We start from the raw sequence: 23,947 nt of genomic DNA, 5'->3' as shown, positions 1-23,947 counted from the left end.
AAAATCCTCTCTGGACTGCGACTACAATTTTTCTTTGTCACTCACGTGGACAAGCGAATAAATAAAAAGATTATCTTAGTCAATGTATCTTTTGGGTTTTATATAAAAACTAAAAACTGCCCTGATAAGGTAGTTCCCATCGCATACAACCTATGTTATGTCAGTAGGCAAGGGACATCCTGCTGTTGCTCGGCTCAATTTGGGGGAGAAGTACAATCTTTTAAGAAAAAACAACAAAAAAGAGAGCCAAGCTGTCACGTGATCTTGATCTGAACTTGATATTCACCTACACTGCTTGGTTTTAAACGCGTTTTCAATAAAACAAATAAAATGGTAAATTATGAAAGCTTACGAATTAACCACCCCTGGCTTTCCCTGACTCTGTAAATATTTACTAATTTATCTGTTCACCACATCATTCTCCTCCTATCCCTAATGTCTAGGAGAGTAGCTTGCACGCAGTAGGGATTCCACAAACATCTGTTGAATAAATAAATAGCCACCGAGGGCGAGTACTTTCAAGATGTCACGGTATACAGAGAACTTTGGGGACCTCCTGAATAAAGCGCGTCTGGTGGGGTGGGGACAATGACACAACGCACAAATACGACACACTAGTGCCCTGGAGGACAAAATTCTTAATTGTGGTTAATTTAAATTTAAATAGCCACCTGTAATCGGTCACTATGGGCCTGGGCAGCACAGCTCTGGAGAACAACTCTGACCAATTGTTGTATCGTTGTACAGCCTTCCGCCCACAGTACGTGCACCGTAAAATTAGCTGAGGAACAGCACAAAGGTAAGTTGGAGGATGTGGTGACTTCTTCCTGCGTTATATTCATTTTGTATATACGGTGATCCAGGCTCAAAGAAGCTGAGTTAGTCAAAGTTAGACAGCACATCTTTTTTTGCTACGGTCTGGGAAACCTGCTAGAATTATTGTATTATTTATTTATTTATTTATTTATTTAAAAAAAATGTTTATTTATTTTTGAGAGAGACAGAGAGAAAGAGCAAATGGGGGAGGAGCAGAGAGAGAGAGACAGAGAGAGAGAATCCCAGGCAGGCTCCTTACAGCCAGCACAGAGCCCGACGTGAGGCTTGATCTCACAAACCATGAGATCATGACCTGAGCCCAGATCAAGAGTAGGCAACTTAACCAACTGAGCCACCCAGGCACCCCAAGAATTATTATATTATTTAAGACCTTCTTGGTGGAATAAAACTGATCTACAAATTCCAGAAAAGCAGTTACACAAAGCTTTAAAATATTTTTTCGTGAGGAGGAAATGGCCAACATGGACAAAGTGAAATAAAACAAAACTTAAAACAGAGGTTAAAAAAGAAGCTCCCAATATCAATGAAGTATACAGGTATTATAATATAGGGGCATCTCAATATACCTGGAGGTCAAGTTCTAAAGTCAGCAGCTCTGACAGTCTTAGGAGACCCATGAAAACACTAAGCCAATACTCTACTATCAATACGATAGAATTTCTTTTTTAACTTTTTAAATGTTTTTATTTATTTTGGAGAGACAGAGAGAGATAGGACATGAGTCGGGGAGGGGCAGAGAGGGAGGGAGACACAGAATCCAAAGCAGGCTCCAGGCTCCGAGCTGTCAGCACAGAGTCCGATGTGGGGCTCGAACTCATGAACTGTGAGATCCTGACCTGAGCTGAAGTCAGACACTTAACTGACTGAGCTACCCAGGCGCCCCTACCTTTCTAGTACTTCAAATAAAAGTATATGAAACCATCGACGTTAACTTATCCTGGGCACACACAAGGTATAAGGGGTTCATTGCAATATACCTTTAGTGTCTTGGGATCAGTGCTCTTACTGAGAAAAACAGACACTTGTATCTTTGACACAAAGCTTGTCCCTGGCTGTCAACCAGCACATCTGAGCTCCTAAACGCGTACGTGCTGACTAACGGGAGCCAGCTCACTGAGCAGGTGTCCCTGCTGGCTCGCTGGCCCTGAGCGACAGGTTAACCCAGAAGACTCCAGAGGAATCTCACTGTCCTAAGGCAAACGAGATGTGCGGTGGATATAGCTGGGGTCTGGGGATGGAAAAAAAGCTCATCGCCGAAAGATCTCTATTTGCCTACGTCAAATGATGACAATAAAAAATTCACAGGGGTGAGCTTTTGTACGCTCAAGCAGAACATAAGAGCAACGTCAAGGAAAGGAACATATAGGAAGGGGTGATTTTAATGATCTCCTCCCACCCGCATGAAGAAGCGCTAACGTGGCCTGAGCACGTGGCTTTGCCTACTAACATGTATTTTTATGCCGTATGTGTTGATCCCCTTTCCACAAACTTGGCTTGTAAACCTCAATGTATTATAAGAGTAATACGAATGGTTGAAGGTGTGGTTTAAGTGCTATTTTCACACTCAAGGAGCCCTCGTTTTTGTGTTTTTTTTTTTTTTTTTTTTTTTTTTACAAGAGTCTCTTTTTCTTGATTGTTCAGCAGCGTTCATAATTTCCCTCATGGAGATCTATCGGATCCTTTGGAAATGTGCTTCCGAAGAAAAAACTCTGGGTGTAAGAGTCTCACTGAAGAGCATAATAAACTACAGCTGACCCTTGAACAATGGGAGATGTGGGGCACCAACCACCCCCACATAGTCAAAAATCCAAGAATACTTGACTCTACCCCCCAAATGTAACTAACAGCTTACTGTTGACCAGAAGCCTTGCTCATAAGGTAAATAGTTGATTACCACATAGATTGTATGTTGTATGTACTAGTCTTACAATAAAGGAAGCTGGAGAAAAGAATCGGTTATTAAGAAAACCAAAACAAAGAGAAAATACATTTACAGGACGGTAGCGTATTTACTGAAAACAATCCACGTACGTGGGTCGGTGCAGTTCAATCTTGTGTTGGTTCAAAGGTCAACTGTACTTTTACCAAAGGAAACAGAAATCATTTTTTCACAAAAAGTCATCACTAAGACAAGTCTCCAAACTCTCAGATGCTGGAGTGACTGAAAGCCTGTGCTGTTTTAAGTGTTTTTTTCCTAAAATGCTGAAGTTGTAGGTTTCTCTTTTATTTATTTAAAAAAGTTTTTTTAAATGTTTATTTTTTTTTTTTTTTTTTTTTTAAATTTTTTTTTTTTCAACGTTTTTTATTTATTTTTGGGACAGAGAGAGACAGAGCATGAACGGGGGAGGGGCAGAGAGAGAGGGAGACACAGAATCGGAAACAGGCTCCAGGCTTCGAGCCATCAGCCCAGAGCCTGACGCGGGGCTCGAACTCACGGACCGCGAGATCGTGACCTGGCTGAAGTCGGACGCTTAACCAACTGCGCCATCCAGGCGCCCCTTAAATGTTTATTTTTGAGAGAGAGAGAGAGAAAGCGCACAAATGAGGGATGAGTAGAGAGAGAGAGAGAGAGGGAGACACAGATCTGAAGCAGGCTCTAGGCTCCGAGCTGTCAGCACAGGGCCCGACACGGGGCTCGAACCCACGAACCATGAGATCATGACCTGAGCTGAAGTCAGACGCTCAACGACTGAGCCACACAGGCGTCCTGGTAGGCTTCTTTTTTAAAGTGGTATGTTGTATTTGGTCCCTTTCATGATAAGATCTGTGATAATATTAAAGAATATTCCTTAAGTGCTTGCGTTTTAGGCTGAGAAACGGGTACTGTCCCTACACAATGGTTGCCCGTCACCTACATTACAGTCGGAATGTCCAGGCAGTGGATGAAGAAGTGGCAGAAGGTGGCTGGCTAACAGGGTGGGACGCTGATGGTTCATTTTACCCTCAGTCTTTCTTGATGGGCTCGCAATTTCAGGTCAAATAACGCGTTTCTGGAAACTTCTATCATAGTGACATTCCACTTTTCAGGTTAGAAGAAAGCACTTAAATGAAATTACAGGAATCCTTGCAACATGCACACGAGAAACAGTTATAGACCACTCTTTCTTTCTCATCAGATGCTATTTCTGGCACCAAGGAAACAGAGCTGGGACATGCTTTGCCAGAATCACGCAGGACTCAGTCGGATGCGATGAGGAGGCTGGGTGGGTTCTAACAAGAGGCTCTGATCTGACGAGACCTGCCAAAGACAGCTGGGGGAGACGGCCAAGGAGGTGAGTGATATACTGCAGGCCAAGGGACTTGACAGAAAACACAGAAGCCAGCGCTGAAACAGAATCTAAGTTTGACAGAGATTTGAGATGTGCCCACAGAAGAAGGGTGTGGTTCGGTCAAGGGGAGGCAACGGGGGAATTTGCAGCTGAATGGTGGAAAGGAGGCTGGGGGAAAAGAGGCTGATGATGGGCTTGGAGAAGTCTGGTTGAAAGACCCAGCTCGGTCATAACAGAAAGCAGAACATGAGAGCATAGGATTTCTGAATGAGATACTGCGCTGCATGGAAAATGTAAGGGGCTGCTTTCTACAGAACACTCCAAACGTTCCATTGCTCAGCAGGGGGGAGAGAGCTGAAAGGGTCGGTGGTAGCAGGAAGGGACCAAGGGCGAGTCTGTAAAAGGGAAGAAGGAGCCAGAGCACGTCACAGGGGGAGACGATGCTACAAGGACAAGGGCAGTAACAACAAACCACATCCCTTCTCCTCGCGGTGTGTATGTGTATGTGTGTGTGTGTGTGTGTGTGTGTGTGTGTGTGTGCAATTGCTATGAAATATAAAAGATGCACAGAGATGTGCATAAAGGTAATTTTACGTTTTAAAATTCTATTAATTAATTATAACTACACATAGAATGTGACATGCACTTAAGGCCCCAGAACTGTACATTTAAAAATGGTTAAAAGGGGAAATTTCATACGACGTATATTTTTTTTCTACCAATTTAAAAACTATGTACACATGTATGTGTGTTTATACTTATCTTTATGTATTTCAAACTTGAGGCTCACAAACCACCCTAACAACTGACACATGTTCAAATTTGAATCATTAAGGAATAGAAAATGATTCCTCAATAACCAAATTAACTCCCCCCCCCCCCCAACCCGGCCGCCCCGCCTTAAACGGACCAGCAGGAGAGCAAACCCTCCTGGACAAACAGAAAGTGTAGTAGTTCAGAAATTGGGGATGCTGGCTGCCTGGGCTGAGTCTTCCCGGTCTGTTTTGATCTCCCTCCATCCAGCCCCCGCTGCGATCAAGAGACTGGCTTCGCACAAAGCACAGGAAAGACCCTTTAATAAAAACAAACACTATCCTCTCTTGCCGTCAAGGCCGCACCTCGAAATGTTTGCAAGGTCAAAGGAAGGATACGAAGACGGTTTTCAACCTTAACTCCTGAGTTAACACACAACACTGAGAGTCTGATTTGCAAGCTGAGTTTTGGTGCCTCACAGCATTTGCAAAAGCGTCTGCCTTTTTTTTTTTTTCCTATCACTAAGGGCTCCCAGTTCTAATGCAGAAAGAATGCTAAACATCTTCCTTTAATTTGGTGATGCCTTTCATGCAGGGTGCAACTGGACACTTGGCCTCTAATTCTTGGTTTCAACCCACTTGAACAGGAAAACCAATCCTGGAGCCTGACAACGTTACCTGAGTTACAAGACAGTTCTTGAAGGTCAACTCAGGAAGCCCTCCCTATCCCCTGAAGTGAACACGAGAGAGGGACAGCTAACATCGATTGCCAGCCTCCCACCTTCCCACACACATTTTACTCTGCGACGTTTCATTTTGTCCTCACAGCCAAGTGGTGAAGTTGGTGTCAATATCAGACGCTATTTTATAGATAAAGAAGCTGAGGCTCGGAGAGAGGAGTTAACTTGCTCAAATTTTATCGACCGTAGGAGGCCCAGGCAAGATTTAAACTCAATTCTGCATGACCCTAAAGCTTTCTCCTTTGGACTATAATGCTTCTCCTTCTGTCAAGCGTCCATCCGTTATGGCACAAGTCTGTCACCTTCTCGGAGCGTCTGCTTCTGCATGTAAAATGCAGAGTTGGGGGACGCCTGGGTGGCTCATTTGGCTAAGCTTCTGACTCTTGGTTTTGGCTCAGGTCATGAATTCATGGTTCATGAGTTCAAGCCCCACATCGGGCTCTGTGCTGACAGCCCTCTGTCAGCTTGCTGTCCCTCCCCCACTTGCTCTCTTTCTCAAAAACAAAACAACACAAAACAAAAAAAAAAAAACCCAAACATTTAAAAAAAGCAGAGGTGGGCCCCCCCCCCCCCCCCCCCCCCCCCCCCCCCCCCGGCACTGGCTGAGATGTACTCGAATGATGTATGGAATAGGGCTCTGATAGCTAACAAAGTGTAAATACAGACTCATTTTTCTTTCTGCTATACTATTTTCCTGTGTGCTTGCAGGTATGGAGATATCGTATCGGTCAACTGTAAAGACAGAACTGTCAAAAGTCATGATACAAGAGGGAAAGTTACAGAAAGATGACTTCTGGGGGACATAACGTGGACCGTGATTATCCCAAAGGGTTGTGAGATGTGATTACCCCAAGGGCTTTTGAGATGATTCCTACTCCCCACACAAAAGCGATCATGTCCTGTGCTCCTACTCTATGTCAAATGCCTCCGAACGATCTCAGGTGACTTTCTTTCTTTTTTTTTTTTTAATTTTTTAATGTTTTATTTTTGAGACAGAGAGAGAGCATGAACGGGGGAGAGGCAGAGAGAGAGGGAGACACAGAATCGGAAGCAGGCTCCAGGCTCTGAGCCATCAGCCCAGAGCCCGACGCGGGGCTCGAACTCACGGAGTGTGAGATCGTGACCTGAGCTGAAGTCGGACACTTAACCGACTGAGCCACCCAGGCGCCCCAGGTGACTTTCTTTTTTAATGCTAGACTGGGGCAGAGGTGGAGCAGGAAACAAGACGCCATCGACCCCGTGAGGAATGCATTCTTGGTGGACGGCAAAAGGCACACAGAAGCCTGGTTTGCGCTGAGAGGCAAAGGCAGTAGGAGGCTGATTTATCCAAAAGGATTTCATCACTTCTGTTTTCCTGTAGGGCAATCCCACACCTATGAAGCTGCCAAGCACTAACGGGTTAGTCGTTGGGGGGTGGAAAATAAAGGGAATGAAGAGTTTCAAGAGAACCATTACTTAGCCTGTGTAGGTTCACCAGCACGATATGTGAGAATTGAGGACGAGGTGAGAAAAGTTTGAGCTGCGTTAATGACTGAACCACGGAATTCCGATTTCTAGACAAGACTGTAAATGGTCTTCGATTATCTAGAATCATCTTGCCAGTGAGGGGAACGCAGCTAGCTATTAGGGAGGCAGGAGTGAGCCAGAAGCAGCAATCACTCTTGACATTATACAGCAATCCGCAGAGATGCTGGCTATCTAATAAATAATTATGCAATCCAAATCTAATTTCTGGGTTCTAAGAAAAGGGAGAAGAGTGTGTTGGCAAAGGAGGCAAGAATCCTATCAAACGCAGGACTTTAGTCCATGTTATTATAAATTTTCCCCCTATTTACAGGGAGGCAGACATTTTAACAGCATTATCTCCCTGAAGAATGGGATTCAGGAAAAAAAAAAAAAAAAGAAAATATCGGAAAGGAAAGGGGTTCGTCTTTGGGTTAGTGCGTGTATGCGAGACTGGAACGCAGAAACGTTTCTTCTCTTTGCCCACCTTCTTTTCACTTGGGATGGCTTCCTTGAACACAGTCCTACTTGGTGAAATCGTTCTTTCAAAAACTGCCTTTGGCGCTCAGAGCGGGGACGTTCCAGATCAGATGGCAATGGTCTGAGGCTCCTAGGGCAGGCCAGGGAGAGTGGGGTCCCTGACAGTGGTTTGCGTAAGAGGGCCCAGGGCCGTGCGAGGTGTGACGGACAAGCCGGCGGGCTCACCCGGGCAGCGGGGCACAGGAAGGAGCACAGGGCACATGGGCCGGCCCCCACTGAGTTGGCTTGAACTCCCTCAGCGGGCCCACTGCACGGCCGCGTCTAGCTTCGCTTCGCATCTCCAGGGTGAGAGAACTCACGTCTTGAAGTTCCACCCGTTTTCTTCATGTGGAACGGGGGCGTGCTGATCTCCGCCACCTCTGTAACCCAGAGCAGGCTTGGCTCTCACTCACAGCATGGCCTTCGAACTGACAAACCTTCCGTGGGCTAACCTTCCCAATTCATTCCTGAAATCCTTCCGTTCGGGTACACTTACGGAGTGGCCACAACGTCCACGGATCCCGTGTCTGTCACTGCCATTCTTCTTCTGCAGGCGGGCCACTCCTTGAAGGAGTAGTTCCCCACCCTCACCTCTACTTTTTTTTTTTTACATTTATTTATTTTTGATAGAGAGAGACAGAGCACAAGCTGGGGAGGGGCAGAGACAGAAGGAGACACAGAATCCGAAGCGGGCTCCAGGCTCCGAGCTGTCAGCACAGAGCCCGATGCGGGGCTCCAACCCACGAACCGTGAGATCATGACCTGAGCCGAAGTCGGATGCCTAACCGACTGAGCCACCCAGGTGCCCCTCACCCCTACTTTTGAACACAGTACTGCGTTCTGAAGGACAGAGCAGGACGGTTACCTCCATCATTCTTGATACTCTCCCAGCTCTGCCTCTTTCGGGACAGGGGACACTGGGTACTTATTTAATTTCCTTGTACTTTAGTTTCCGTATGTATAAAATGGGGGGATATCACCAATTCCTATCCAACAGGGATGTCGAGACTAAAGCAGTTACATGCACAAGGGGCCCAGATGCCGGGCACAGAAAAAACCTTCCTTCTTCTTACTAGCAGGAGACTTGGCAGTAAGGTGAACATCGTGCCCTCGTAGGACATAACTCTGGCCATAGAGACAGTGCTGCTATGCCCTCTCTTCACTTATGCTGTGAGTTTGTGCATCTGAACTGGACAGAGATGTTACTGCTTGTGATGCCTGAGGGATCGAGAGAGCGAGCGAGGGACTGAAGGAATGGGAGGAGAAGCATCCAGCATAAAGGCTGAGCACTCTGGCAACCCTGGGCTACCAACCAGGACAGATCGATAGCCGGAGCCGAAGCCACAGCGTCCAGGATAGGGATGTGCAGGTGGGTGCCGAGATGAACTGAGAAGAGTGAGATCCCAGGAAGTTCAGATTTTCTGGCTGGAGGCTAATTATCCAGCTGCTTAAAAATATAGGAGACAATCCGGCAACTCCAGCGCTGGGTGTATACCCCAAAGCATTGAAAGCAAAGTCTTAAAGAGATTATTTTTATACACATATTCATAGCAGCATGGTTTATAAGAGCTAAGTAGTACAACTGGAGAAAATGGCCACCGACAGACGAATGAATGGACTAAATGCGACATGTATGACTTGCGATGGAAGGAAGGAAATCCTGACATGTGACGTGTGTGGAACATGGATGAATCCTGACGTTATTCTGAGCAAACGATACCAACCAAATGTCTGCATCCTCCCCACCCCCACCATTCATTCATATGAAGTCTAATCCCCAAAGTGATAAGTGTTAGGACACGGGGACACTGGGGTTGACTATGTTGATGGAATTAGGAAGTGGGGTTTTGGGGGCAATGAGATCACAAGACTGGAGCCCTCATGACTCCAGAGAGATCCCACTTCTCTTCCACTACGTGAGGATACAGGGAGAAGACGGCCGTGTATGACACAGGAAGCTGGCCCTCACCGGACACCGGCCCGAGCCTTGATCTTGGACGTCCCAGCAATAAACTTGTGTTGTTCATCAGCCACCCAGTCTGTGGCAGTCCTTCCAGAAGCTTGAAAGGACGGAGACGGTGAATAAGCCCGTCACGAAAAAGACAAGACCTGGATGGTTTCATATGAAAGATATGCAGACCGGTCAGACCCAGAGACAGAAAGTAGGAGGGTGGTTAGCAGGGGTAGAGGGGGTGCGGCAATGGGGAGCTGGGGTTTCCTGGGTGCAGAGTTTACGTGCTGCAAGATGAAAAGAGCCCTGGAGACGGACGGTGTTTGCACAGCAATGTGCGTGTACTCAACACCACTGAACGGTACACGCCAACATGCTAAGAGACAGTAAATGTTATGTGCGTTATCCAACAACTAAAAATATTTTCATCTGCCAGCACACACATGGCTCCAGGAAACCACAATGAGGGACGAGAGCGATCGCAGAAATGGATGAGGAAAATACACAATTTCACAAGCCTTCAGAAGTTGCTCAGGAGAGGGGCGCCTGGGCGGCTCAGCCGGTTAAGCATCCGACTTTGGCTCAGGTCATGATCTTGCGGTTCGTGAGTTCGAATTCTGCGGCGGGCTCTGTGCTGACAGCTCAGGGGCTGGAGCCTGCTTCGGATTCGGGGTCTCCCTCTCTCTCTGCCCCTCTTCTAGTCTCTCTCTCTCTCAAAAATAAAGATTAAAAAAAAAAAAAAGAAGAAGTTGCTCAGGAGAGCCAGCCCTGAACGTGTTCGGTGTCGAACCCAGTTCCCCAAAGCACCAGCCTGACCCACAGTGGAGATGCCAGAGGCGGCACCTTCGCCGAGCTTACCTGGAGGTCGTAGAGGAATCGGAAACGGCTTCCTTGACCTGCAGCTTCTCTCACAGCCCGAGCCAGGTCTACCGACCCTTTCCCGCCGACCGACCAGTGATAGCAGGGGACCGCATCAAAGGCGCCGGCCCGCTTCGCCAGCTCACACACCAAGTCAATCTCCGCGCGGGTGTCGGTCCTGGTGATGAAAACGTTGTGGTTTTGCATCTGTATTCATTTAGGGATGTTTTTAAAGAAAGACTAACCGTTTATACAGAACTTTGCTCTCTAACACTGAATATATTTTCAACATCAAAAGTGGTTACGTTGTGTTTAAATAAATCAGACTTAAAGAAAAGCGCTGGGGGAAAAAAAAAAGAAACCTCTCTAACAGGACTCAAATATTTCAAGTTGTTAAGGGTTTTATTGAGAAAATTCCATAACGTAACCCTTTGATCATCCACGGTCTTTCGGACAGAAATGCTGGGTGGAATTTAAAAAAAAAAAAAAAAGAAGAAGAAGCCAAGGAAATGTTAACTCACTATATAGATTTCATTTCCTATAAACATTTGAGAAACTTCTGTTAAAATGAAACCAACCCAAACCAAGCCCACCAAACAGAAGGAGCAGAGTATTTCTAGATAGTTCTTGACAAAGCAGAGAAAGACCACAAACACCCCTCAAGACACAAACAGAGTTCACAGGGTGGCCCGCAAGACGAGCACGTTTAAAGCAGGGGGGACTTCACTTACTTGAAGACATTCAGAGCCACGACAACGGGGACCCCAAAGAGCTGAGCAATCTGAATCTGCTTCTGAAGGTTACAGCAGCCGTCTGCCACCAGCTGGATGTTCTGGAAGAAGACCAGACCCCCATGTACGCCTCCCACCAAAGCTGCCAAACCAAACTGGCGAGAGTCCACCCTGGCAGGTTTCGCTCCCATCTTGCTCCCTTGACTGTCCTAGGAGCTATTAAATAAGACCATAAAACGGTTTCTCCCCCAAGAAAAGGTGGCTACAGAGAGAGGAGGCTCATTTCCGAAATAATTTCTGAAATCATTCTGGGCCCAATGGCGTATCTGGGTCTGGAGCCGGGCGGCTATTTCTTCTGCTGACTGGTGGCCAGGGCAAAAGCAATGCACCCTGCAGGTTGGTAGACAAGAGGGCACAAGGCCCCGGGAGGGTGAGGAGTGCTGTCTGGCCGTTGCCGGCTCGAATCCCTGGTGCCACCTGTAGGAGCTAAGAGGTACTGTTGCCAGTGAATCAAAGTCTAATTCACCCAAGAGTCGAGTGACTCAAGCAAGTGATAAAACCAAATGCATACGCTCCACAAGTCAGTTTTTTCCACACCGAAAGAATACATGGGTATAAGCTTCAGATTTGTTTCTGTGCTGGAGACCGAGCTCTGGCTATGATGGCTGCCCAGAGGGTAGGGAACAGTGTATACGTGAAGCCTGCATCCATCACACCTTAAGAATGAAGAGTTAACTCAACAGATTTTATCCCTTGCCCCCACCCATCTTCTCCCGGATTATTAGAAAAGCAGTTTTCCAAGAGGCCACTGGTGGAGGGCTCATTCACTGATTGAGATTCAGCTGCTGGCCCATGGGTTTGAATGGTTCTTCACATAAGCCTTCAAAACACCTGCTCTTACCTCCTCTGTATATTCTTTCTTAAGCGGGACACCAGCAGTTACCTGAGACAAGAAAAGGCAAAAAATTAAGAAAAAATCCATTGAAATGCTTAGTGTTGATACTTGTTGCATTTAAGAGAAGCCGCATAGGTTGAATTTCTAGTAGCTTTATGGAAAATGCATCTGAATAAGCCATACTGGATTGCAGCACTGGTTTCTGTAGGGGCTTAAGGACCTCCCTTCTCCCACCATCCCTCTGGCCTGCACACAGCACCCACCTCAATCCTGGGCACACGGTTACCACCGGGTAGACAAGAAAGCCTACTTCTTTGCCGTCTCCTGTACCCACTTCCGTTGAATCCAAATATATCCAAAAGGGTATGGTTAAAGCAGCAGGGAATTCTTAGGTTAGAGCAAATGCCTTTTACTCAACGGTGCCCAGCAGGCCGGGCACATTTGAAAAGCCCAAATATATTGAAAAACCTTGAGCGTATTTAAAAAGGGTAAGTGGCTTGGCAATGAACAACTTGCCATTGTATTTACAAATTGGGGGCTTGTTTTTCTTATCTTCTTTTACAGAAAAGGCCGTTAATTGGCATTGCACTAAACACTGAAGTGAGGAAAGTTTATTTATTGTCACTGGGAATCTGACCACTTTATACTGTCCCTTTTTTTGTTAAAAAAAAAAAAAAAAAGCTTACTCTGGTAGAGATTCAAAAGAGAAACAAATCATGGTCCCTTTTTTGGAAAGGTGCATTTAAAAGCACACTGTGCTTGGGCTTCAACCACACTGATCAAACCAGGGTATCTGGGAGTGGGACCCAGAATCAGTAATATTTAAAAATTCCTCAGCTGGGGGTGCTTGGGTGGCTCAGTTGGTTAAGCGTCTGACTCCTGATTTTGGCTCAGGTCATGGTCTTATGAGTCAGATTGAGCCCCACCCCCCACTTGGGATTTTCTCTTCCTTGCTCTCTGCCCCTCCCCCACTCATTCTCTCTCTCAATAAAAAACATATTAAAAGTAAATAAATAAAAATAAAAAGTCCTTAGCTGATTCTTTTTTAAAGTTTATTTATTTTCAGAGAGAGAGAGAGAGAGAGAGAGAGAGAGGGAGAGACAGGGAGAGATCGCAAGGAGGGAAGGGGCTGAGAGAGGCAGAGAGAGAGAGAAAATCCCAAGCAGGCTCTGCACCGTCAGCACAGAGCCCGATTCGGGGCTCAAACTCACAAACTGCGAGATCATGACCTGAGCTGAAATCAAGAGTCAGATGCTTAACCGACTGAGCCACACAGGTGCCTCTCAGCTGATTCTAATTTGAGCCAATAGTGAGAACTTTCTTACTGGTGCCCATTATCCTAGCATAAAATGGAACTTATAATTTGAGTAAAACCTGACTTATACAAAGTGTACCATCTTTCCCAATAAATTCTAAATAATGTTGAAGTGACTGCCATCACTTTTCTCTCTCTCTCTCTCTTTTTTTTTTTTTCTTTTGGCCTAGTTTCTCACGACAACATATAGGGTGGCCAGGGCAGGTTAAAGATGAGGAAACTGAAGTTAAGAGAAGACAAGGTGTCTTGCCCAAGATTACATAGCAAGCAAGAGGTAGAACGGGGACTTGAATACAACAGGGTTCTGAAAACCCAATTTAGTACCTTTCCACATTGTTTCTGCCTAGAGCCTGCTTCTAGAACGTATTTTGATTCACTGAGGGCGGATGACTTACTCCCCTCTCATGGAAGACGCCTTGAGAATATTAAAAGTCCTTTGAAAACAAGTTACCTCTGTGACAGATTGTTTTCTGTTGGTGTGTGGGAACCTAATAAAGGATTTTCAGATGGGTTTTCCAGCAGTAGCAAGGAATGAAACACGGAGGGAATCTTTCAACGGGAACAACTAAAATGCTAGATTAAAAAAAAAGAATGTGAAGTATTGTTGAGCCTCCGGACATAAAAAGTTCTGTGGAATCAATTATTAAGCACAGGAAGAATGGGATGTACACACATGTCAAAAAGTAGAGAGGATAGGAGCACCTGGGTGGCTAAGTCAGTTAAGCTTCCAACTTTGGCTCAGGTTACGATCTCACGGACTGTGGGTTTCAGCCCTGCGTCGGGCTCTGTGCTGTCAGCTCAGAGCCTGGAGTTTGCCTCAGATTCTGTTTCCCTCTCTCTTTCTCTCCCCCACTCATACACACACACACACACACACACACACACACACACACACTCTCTCTCTCTCTCTCTCTCTCTCTTTCTCTCAAAAATAAACATTGAAGAAAAATTAAAAAAAAAGTACAGAGGATTAACAAAACAACAGACTAACAAAATTGATGGCACTCTGGTAAGACTTTTTTTTTTTAAAAAAAAAAGGAATGAAAATATATTATAACTACACAGCTGGAGACAGAATTAATAATATACCATGACCAACTTTATACCAACACACTTGAAAACAGAGGGGAATTCACACACGTATAATGTTTACTAGAACTCCCTTAAGAGAAGTCTAAGATGTTGTAGTCATTTAAAAAATTAAATCTGTAGTTAAAAATCTACCCCTCACCGATAAGCCACAAGCCTGTACATTGTTACCGGTGAATTCTCGCCATCTTTGTGTAAACAGATTATTCTAATGTTATAGGATCCCTTATAAAGTACATAAAACAGAAGGAATCCTACTCAATTTAGTTTACATGGCTGACATCTCACTCAAAAATATGGATGCAAAGATCCTACTTAAAATATTGGGAAACCGATACGCAAAATTCAGTTGTTCATGAGAAAGATAATATATTCCCAAGTTAGATTTATTCTAGGAAAGTAGGTTCACTTCATGTTTGAAAGTGAAGCAATATAATTTGTAATATTAATAGATCAAAGCGAAAAGCCGTATCACCTCAAAGGGCGAAGAGAATTATTGAACATTTCTTTTTTTTTTTTTTTTCAACGTTTTTTATTTATTTTTGGGACAGAGAGAGACAGAGCATGAACGGGGGAGGGGCAGAGAGAGAGGGAGACACAGAATCGGAAACAGGCTCCAGGCTCCGAGCCATCAGCCCAGAGCCTGACGCGGGGCTCGAACTCACGGACCGCGAGATCGTGACCTGGCTGAAGTCGGACGCTTAACCGACTGCGCCACCCAGGCGCCCCTGAACATTTCTTTAGAATAAAAACTTGGCAAACTAGGAACAGAAGTCAATTTCCTTAGTTTGATAAGAATAATATACTACCAATCTATAGAAACATCACAGTTAATGATGACGTATTAAACGTGTTCTATTTCAGATGAGGAATAAGAAAAGGATGCCACTCCTATTTAATACTGCGTTGCAACCACAAAGACCTGCTTAGTGTGATAAGAAAAAAAGGATAAAGATTAGAAAGGAAGAAACAGAACTGTCATTATTTTCAGTTATGCGTGCCCACACAGAACTCTAAAGCATCTACAGGTAAACAAGGCCAACTAGTAAGGCAATTTTAAAGTCACAGAGAGGGCTGGACAGCATGGTGACCACGGTTAAGAATACTGTATTGCATGCTTGAAAGTGGCTGGAGCTTAAAAGCCCTCTGTGCAAGAAACTTTTTGTACCTGTGCATGGCGACAGCTGTTAACTAGACTTGTGATCCTTTTGTGACGCATGCACACGTCCAATCGTTCTGTTTTACGCCTATAATGAATATGCGGTTATATGTCCATTGTACCTTACTTTTAAAAAAAGAGGATTTAGAAAGGGCGCTGGATGTAAAAGCAATATAAAAGAATCTGGGACGGGTGTGTTAAACGAAAATATAAAGTACACAGTAACAAATGCACAAAAAGAAAGAGAAGCCCTTTGTGGAATAAACTGTAAATTGTTATTAAAAGACACTTAAAAAGACCTAAACCAATAGAAGTAGCTTGGATGGGAACTTGTCAGATATCGCTAATCTCCTGATATAACTGATGCTATTCTAATGAAAATCCTAAAAAGATTCTTGATGCAACTTTATGAGCTAATTCTAAAATACATCTGGAAGTGAAAAGGACCGATCCCAGGCCAGGTATGCATGAAGAGATAGAACAACCTGGAGGAGTTTGCCACAATGGCCATCTGTGCAGCACAAGCACAATTATAGGTAAATAGACCAGCAGAACGGAGGAGACATCCCAGAAAAAGACCTACACCTGTATGGAGAACCAATTTATCACAAAGTAGGCTTGAATGATAAGAAAGGAGGGACTGTTTAAATAAACAGTACTAGGCCAACTGGTTATTCATACAAAAAAAAAAAGGGAAATTGGATCTGGTGATTGTACCGTATATGAAAATCAGTAGCAACGGACGTGTTGGTTCATTTCAGGCGTCAGCTTGAGGCACAGGGTGTTCAGATACTTGGTCGAACATTATCCTGAGTGTTCCTGTGGGGTGTTTTGGACTCTGAGTAAAGCAGATTCCCCCGAACCCCCAACAAGGCGTCGTGCCATGTGGGTAGGCTGTATCTCATCAGCTAAAGGCCCTAATAGAACAAAAAGATTCCGTGGTAGAAAAATTCTCCAGCAGACCGCCTTCAGAATACGTCTGGACCTGCGACACCAGCCCTCCTGAGTCTGCAGCCTGTTGAATCACCATGTAGATTTTGGATTGCCAGCCTCCATAGATGTGTGAGCCAGTTCCTTACAATCAATCTCTCTTTATGTAAATACACATTGTATTACTTCTTAATACAATATGTTTAAAGAATTCATTGCAAAGGGATATCTAGGTCCGTAAGCATAAAAACATTATACTAAAAATACTATACGGTGAATTGCACCAGAATGGTCAGCACTTTGGAAGACAGGATATGAATTTTAAATAATTGGGGCTAAAACGGGCAAGTTCGAGGGTCACAGGATTTTCCACTGCACAAATTATGGAAAAAAAACAAGCTGAATAAACATAAGAGGCCGCCATGGTTATTTGTATAATGATATCCAAAGGAAGTAGAAATTATAATGGCTCAAAAACATTACCACAGAGTTGTTTCAAATAAGAAGGAAAGACACTGACATGGATAATAGAGAGTATAGGATTAAGGAAATGAAAGCTCATTTATTATTCAGTTGCTGAAAACATTTCCTGGATGCAGATTATGCCAGGCATTAGGGATACGTAAATTAGTGAGACATAGTCCCTAATCTCAAGGGATTCACAGTTGAGAAGGGAGATGCATATATAGACGTTCATAAAACAACATGATGCAGAAGGCTCTTCTGGAGCCTCAGGAGGGGGATATGAAGCTTCGCCAGGCTTCCCGAGCCTTTTCTTTAATCATCATCCACGCGGATCTGTGCCTACTAGGCTTGAGCCCTGTTACCCTCACCGGCATGGAGCCATGATGGGAGCAGAAGAGGTACAAAAAGATTAAGGTTAGGGGACAATGCCACCACTGTAAAACAAGCACATACATTAAGATGAACTGAAACAGGATGATACGTTGCGTACACAATTTTTACAGGACAGATATGAGAGTGTGGAAAAACCCTAGACTAAAACTCAAGAGACCTTGAGTCTGATCAGTCCCCTAACTAGAAGGACGATACCAAGCAAATCACTGAATCCTTCTGGCACCTCAGTAACTTCATCTTTACAAACACTGAACCAGACTTAGACAATCCTGAAGCCCTTTCCAGCCTTAAAGCCCTTTGATTTTATGATGTCCAGGGTGCAAAACAGGGATGAAGCATTTCAAATGTATATAATAGGAGGTAGAAGTTGTTTTTTGAAAATGGAAATTGGTATATTTTCAGAATCTAAAGTGAAGGAGTCACTGTAGTGATTAATGGTGTTTTGAGCCAAATGAGAATTCCTTAGCATCTACTGCTTAATGACACATGTGCCAATCTCGCATTTGAATTAATGACGGAGCTTTGGGCTAAAATGGACTGCGTAAGTGTTTGGTGTTACCAGTGGATTTGGGATTCCTGTTTACCCTTCATTAATGTTCAGCTCTGCCTGGTGGACAGAGAAGGGAGTTTGGATCTAAGACTCAGGCTTCAGACCTGGCTCTCTGCAGATAGATAATGTCAGCCTCTCTTGGGACAAAGACTTGCTAAAATGGTCACACAATGCGTATCACAGATGTGTTTCACGATGGCAAACCTGTCACTTGTTCTTGCCACATAATAATGATTACGTGACCTCTGTATACACGGGATTACCAATTAAGAAATCAGCTTTGGTACTTTGTCTGATATAACCACAGTATGAATGATGAAGATGCCCTGACTTAGTTTACTTGAAAGGTAATTACTCAGTATAACATTTCATATTCTCCCTTTGAAAAAAAAAAAACATGAAAAAAAGAAAAACATTACGTCTTTATTACGGAAAAGAAAAAAATTTTCTTTTGTGTGTGAATTCTGCCTATAAGATAGGTTAAGGTCAAAAGTCTGTGAAAATGTGGAAACAGGGTGTGTTTTGCAAACAAAGCTCTTGTAGCAATAATCCAGTGCCATAACAGAGCGGTAAAGTGAAATCAGAATAAACAGAAACAGAAGGAAAACAGTTCCAGATGAAATCTGATGAGACCCTGCATCAGTGAACCAAAAAACTATCTGTACGAACACTGAAAAACCACCCGCAAAAGCAATTATTTCTCATCCTTATGTTCCCTGCTCAGAACAAGAGCCTGTATCATCTCGTTACACCCTGGGGTTATAAAATGTTGACCTGAGTTTCAGATATAAACCTTAGGACCAAAAAGCGGTTACATTATGCTCCTTTCCAAACTACGGCTCAGCAACGTCTTTGGGAGCATCATCCTTTACTCGAACTTACGAAACGATCAGGGCCCCATAACGGTGATTTGGCGTTTAAGGAAACGGCGGTTATGAAGCAGGTTTGAAGGTTTCAGGCGCGAGAGTCCGCCTCATCTTCGTTTTGGAATGCGTTTCACTACGAAGGAAGTGGGGGACTTACGCTCGGGCCGCCTCCGTGCATCTTCAGAGCCCGCACGGTGGCCACCAACACCACCACGTTGGGCACCAAGCCGGACGCTCGACACTTGATGTTGAAAAATTTCTCCATCCCAATATCAGCACCAAAGCCGGCTTCAGTTACTGTGGAGAATCAAGGTGGAGACTTGTTATCATTGTCTCACAACAAGAGCAGGTTTTAGTTTTCAGCAATTGTTGGCCGTGACTCAGGCTCAAAGGACAGTTTAAACCCCAACACGTCCAGCGGCATTGTTTCTTGTTCATACGCAGCGGTAGGCTGATTTTCTCCTAGTCACAGAAGACGTTCCCCCCTTCCCTACCTTCTCTAAAGAGACGGCTCTCTACTCAGCTTTAAACCGCAGTGCCTTAAGGATTCACCGCCAGGGTCAAAAGTCTTTTTCCACTATGCACACTCACAGCAACGTGTTTCTGACCACAGATGGGATTGCCAGCTTTTTAATCGGGTTCCAAATTGTATCAAGGGACATTGCTAGCATGATTAGCATTAGAAGATCCTTTCTTGCTTTTTAAAAAAAAAAATTTTTTTAATGTTTGTTTTTGAGAGAGGGGCAGAGTATGAGTGTGGGAGGGGCAGAGAGAGAGAGAGAGGGAACCAGCAGAGTCCAAAGAAGGCTCTAGGCTCTGACCCGTCAGCACAGAGCCCGACGCAGGGCTGAAACCCACAAACCATGAGATCATGACCTGAGTCCAAATCAGACGCTTAACCAGCTGAGTCACCCAGGCATCCCCCTTTCTTACTTTTTATAACACGCATAGAATTACTTATTTAGTACCACCATTGTTTCATGTTTGTTGTGTCATTTTTGTTGCTTGATGAAATTCAAGTTAGCAGAGTGGGTTAAGAAGATGAATCATCAGGCTTGATAAAATAGCATCTTTAGTCCGTAACCACAAGGGACACTCCTCGGCCCCCAAATTGCTAGAGAAGTTACTGCGGAGGTAGCTGGGAGAGTGCCTGACACTGCTTTCCCAGGTGATACTCCTGACTGCCGAGCGGTCAACGGTACACAGCATCGTTTCCACACACAAAGGACAGCTGTACGAGGGGCAAGGGCACCAGCACCACCAGGGGCTTATCAGACACACAGAATCCCACACCTAGTGAATCACAATAAGCATTTTACCAAGATCCCCAGGTGAGATGAATGCCCATGAAGATTTGAGAAGCACACACTAGGAAAAGAATAATATCAATGTATGGATTATACACGACATATTGACAGCACAAGCAAGGCCGTCATTTATGGCAGAGATGGGAACCGGCAGGAAAAAAAACTTACCAAGATACAATCACACCATTTGAAATGTGCATCGCTGAAGATCTCTGTCTCGAGCATTCACTAAACGCACACGTTTTAACAAGAATCAAGGAAAAAAAATCGTGACGTGTCACGTAGAATTTCAAATTCTTTTTTTAAAAAAAAATTTTTTTTTTAACGTTTATTTATTTTTGAGACAGAGAGAGACACAGCATGAATGGGGGAGGGGCACAGAGAGAGGGAGACACAGAATCGGAAGCAGGTTCCAGGCTCTGAGCCATCAGCCCAGAGCCCGACGTGGGGCTCGAACTTGCAGACCGCGAGATCGTGACCTGAGCTGAAGTCGGACGCTTAACCGACTGAGCCACCCAGGCGCCCCTAGAATTTCAAATTCTAAAGACATCAACCCATCATTCTAATTCTTTGTGGCTTCCTTTAAGTGCTTCATATTCCTGTATAGATTTTATAGAATAAGGAGACTTTTGTAGTTTGCTCCTTTAAAATGTTCAGACGTTTCTTGCAATACTACAAACGTTCAGAATTTATGATCCTACGTGGCAGCTTTTAATTTTGTTAGGTTGATGTATGAAGATTTACAAAACTGTTCCCCCTGTTATTAGACATGTGGGTTGCTTCCAATATAAGTAATGATGGAAAATATCTGTGCATATGAGATTTAACCTCTTTCACATTATATTCTTGGAAGAAATTCCCGAGGGGTGAGAGCACGGTGCCAGAGGATATAAAAAATTTTTATGACTGTTGATATGCTTTTGACAAATTGAAAAACATTTCTTTAAAAATATTCAATTTGGAGTGAACGTAGCTAGAAAGTCAGTTTTTCCCTTTTTGTGTTTTCTTTGAATAAGCAATGTAGCAGAACAAGTTAAAGAAGTGAAAGGCATTCCTCTTTACACACTGTTTGGGGCAATTCTAGTGATCTGATTAGTGGGGGTCTAAACAGAGGAGGTCGTGGACAGTAACAGTCCCAATCTCAGTGGTATCCCGGGTGAAACCAGTGGTGATGGTAGCATGGGAGTGGCACAGAGGACTCCAGAAGAGGGATGTTCAGTTCATTTTGTCAGAGGTCATGACAGAGTGGGCTCCCAGGAGGGGAAAGGTGACCATACTATTGTTGGTCTCAGACAGACCGTATCCAGAATCCCTCCCAACTGTGCATATGAGCCGTCAATTACACAGTGACCGTCAAAAAAGGAACGCTGGTCAGTGAGTTAACCGATTGGAGTCTCAATGTCTTCATTTGGCCTGTTGGGGGGATCAAGTGAGATGGCAATGCAAAGTACTCAGTGACTGCTTTTTGGGGCACGGTGGGGGCTCACAAAAATGGTCTGCTTCATTATCACCAACAGCCCAATTCTCCCACTTGCTAGAAGTCATATTCAATTCTTAAGCATTTGTCGGATTCCTGCTATGTCCAGGCATTATGCTCTGGGTAGTGGCCCAGGAATAGGGTCCCCAACCCTGGTCCAGCCCTCCAGGGACCTGGGTGGAGAGACTCCCCACTATTGGACAGGAGAGAAGGGGGACCCGATGCATGGGGAAGGATGGAAGTTGTGTGGCGGGTTTGGAAAATGGTGTCCACGGAATCAGGCTTTCAGGGACAAGAGGATTTCTCCAGGCAGAGAAATAAGGAGCTGGGGGTGGGGGAAGGAGAGGGAGAGGGGAGTGAAGGGGTTCACAGGTAAAGGAGAAAGCAAGAGCAGAAATCATCCTGTCAAGACGAAGGGAAATGATCCACGACGACCACAGAAGTCCGTTACCTCACCCAACACGACCTGTTCTCCGGTGTGATCGGTTACGAGGAGGAGGGACGCAAGTGACAGAGTTTCGTGCGCGTGTTTTTGTTACAATGCTGTGATATCTGAAAAAGTGCTTAATGTTGCCCTGCAGTTGGAGGTAGATCATTGCGTGCAGTGTTTGATCCAGCGGTCTCTCAGTCTTTCCAACTGGACGCCCATTTCCACTCGTAGCTCCCCTATGAGACTGAGCTCCACGAGGACAGGGGCCAAGTCTGTCTGAGAGACCGACACTGCTGGACATACACTGGACACCGGATGACTGTGTACGTCTCTAAGACAAATTAAAGGGAGTGGGTTCAGATGCTGTGTCTCCCCCTCTCTCTGCCCCTCCCCTGCTTGCGCTCTCTCTCGTAAGTAAATAAACATTAAAAAAAAAAAAAAAAGGCGAGCAGCAGGATTGCAAGGTCTTAAGACCCTTGGTCACAAATATAACAGCACGGTTCATTTATAATAATTTAACCCCCCTAAGAAGCCGCGAGCTTAAGTTCCCTTCAAAAACCATCGCCTCCTTAAACTTCACAATGTAGACGCCACGCTCGTCCCACCTTCGTCAGATCTCCGGTGCCTAAAGGAAAACATCCAAGTTCCTCGTCACAGAGCCCAGGCCACCCCGAGCCTCAAGCTCACACCTCCGTCCACCTTTATTCTGCCTGCAATTGTGTGCTCATGTCCCAATATCGAGCTTCCCGCAGAGCCCGCACATCCGATGTTTGTCATCTCCGCCCCTCCTCCAGAGGGGAACATCTGGAAGGCTCCTCTCTCCCCGCTCTCTTCTTTCCTTCGCTGCCCAAGCCTCAGCGCGGATGCTCCAGAAGCTTGCCGCGATCCTCCCAGGGAGAGGGGGCTGCCCCTTCCAGCCCTCTGGTTTGCTCCTTCACGGGGCCCACGTCCATCCCTGCATGCAGTGTCTTAACGGGACTCGTGCGTCATCTCCCACTTGGAGGGCACGGACCGTGTCTTACTCATTTTTGGATGTCCACTACCTGTCACGGTACCTGCTGCACACGAATGAATGAACAAAGGTGAGAAGAAACTACGAGTCGGATTCAGAGCCAGTGGGGATCAAGTAAAGGCCATCGCTCAGTGGAGACAGGCAGACACGAAAAATAAAATTAGACAATTAAAAATGTTCTTATGCCTCCCTGTCATGCTTCCCTTTTTGCTTTATAGTAGCAGAAGTTTTAATGCGAGGTGTAAATGTCCTATCTGACAAAGACATGACCGTCGCAAATGTCGACACAGGTTAGCTAAGCTTAATTTCGTATTTTATGAGGCAAATTGAAAAAAAAAAAAGGTAACAAAAAGATCTGCAATGAGGGAAGGAAACAGGATGCAGTAATAAAAGTCCAGGGGCCGTGGCTTCCAAATGCAAGGGAAATATGGAGGCAAATAATGTGCAGAAAACAGAAGAACGTGCCAGATTCTCATGCTTGGGAGCCTGTTCTGAAATACTGCATGGAATCATTTCTGTTATTTGTTTTCAAATATCAGGCTGCTAAGGAAAACAGTATGGAAAAAGTGTGCTATGCACAATTACCGATCGCCAAAATAAGGACGACTTAGTAATGTTTCATCAACAGGTATCAGCTTGGAAGTGTACAGTGTGGAGTGCTGTGTATCTGTGTCTTGTGTCTCAGTGGGTCTTGCCATGAGCAGGGGACAAGCCACTCTCGCTGGCAGGTTCTATTTCCTAGACACTTCCTGAGAATTATCTACAGAGCACCTGTAAGTTAAGTTTTCCTAGTGATCTCAAATAAGCGATTTGGTCACTTATCACATTTGCTGCTTTTGATAAATTGCAAAAGAGATACACTGAAGAATGATTTATGGTTGATTTTAATATCGACCTGT

The 23,947-nt window shown here is 44.8% G+C and overlaps 1 protein-coding gene across 1 annotated transcript in view; it reads right to left on the bottom strand.

Moving 5' to 3' along the window:
• MTHFD1L (methylenetetrahydrofolate dehydrogenase (NADP+ dependent) 1 like) overlaps positions 1 to 23,947 on the bottom strand; it is a 185,927-nt gene that overhangs the window by 59,974 nt on the left and 102,006 nt on the right. The window contains exons 21-24 of the mRNA XM_049653057.1: positions 18,980 to 19,119; positions 12,062 to 12,103; positions 11,161 to 11,261; positions 10,430 to 10,607 (exon numbers count right to left, since the gene is read on the bottom strand). Coding sequence (XP_049509014.1) covers positions 10,430 to 10,607; positions 11,161 to 11,261; positions 12,062 to 12,103; positions 18,980 to 19,119 — 461 coding nt within the window. The remainder of the gene's footprint in view (positions 1 to 10,429; positions 10,608 to 11,160; positions 11,262 to 12,061; positions 12,104 to 18,979; positions 19,120 to 23,947) is intronic.

The sequence above is a fragment of the Panthera uncia genome (assembly GCF_023721935.1).
Source record: "Panthera uncia isolate 11264 chromosome B2 unlocalized genomic scaffold, Puncia_PCG_1.0 HiC_scaffold_24, whole genome shotgun sequence".
In the NCBI taxonomy this organism is placed as follows: Eukaryota; Metazoa; Chordata; class Mammalia; order Carnivora; family Felidae; genus Panthera; species Panthera uncia.
Note: the sequence above shows the minus strand (reverse complement) of the source record. Positions and strands in the feature narration are given on the sequence as shown.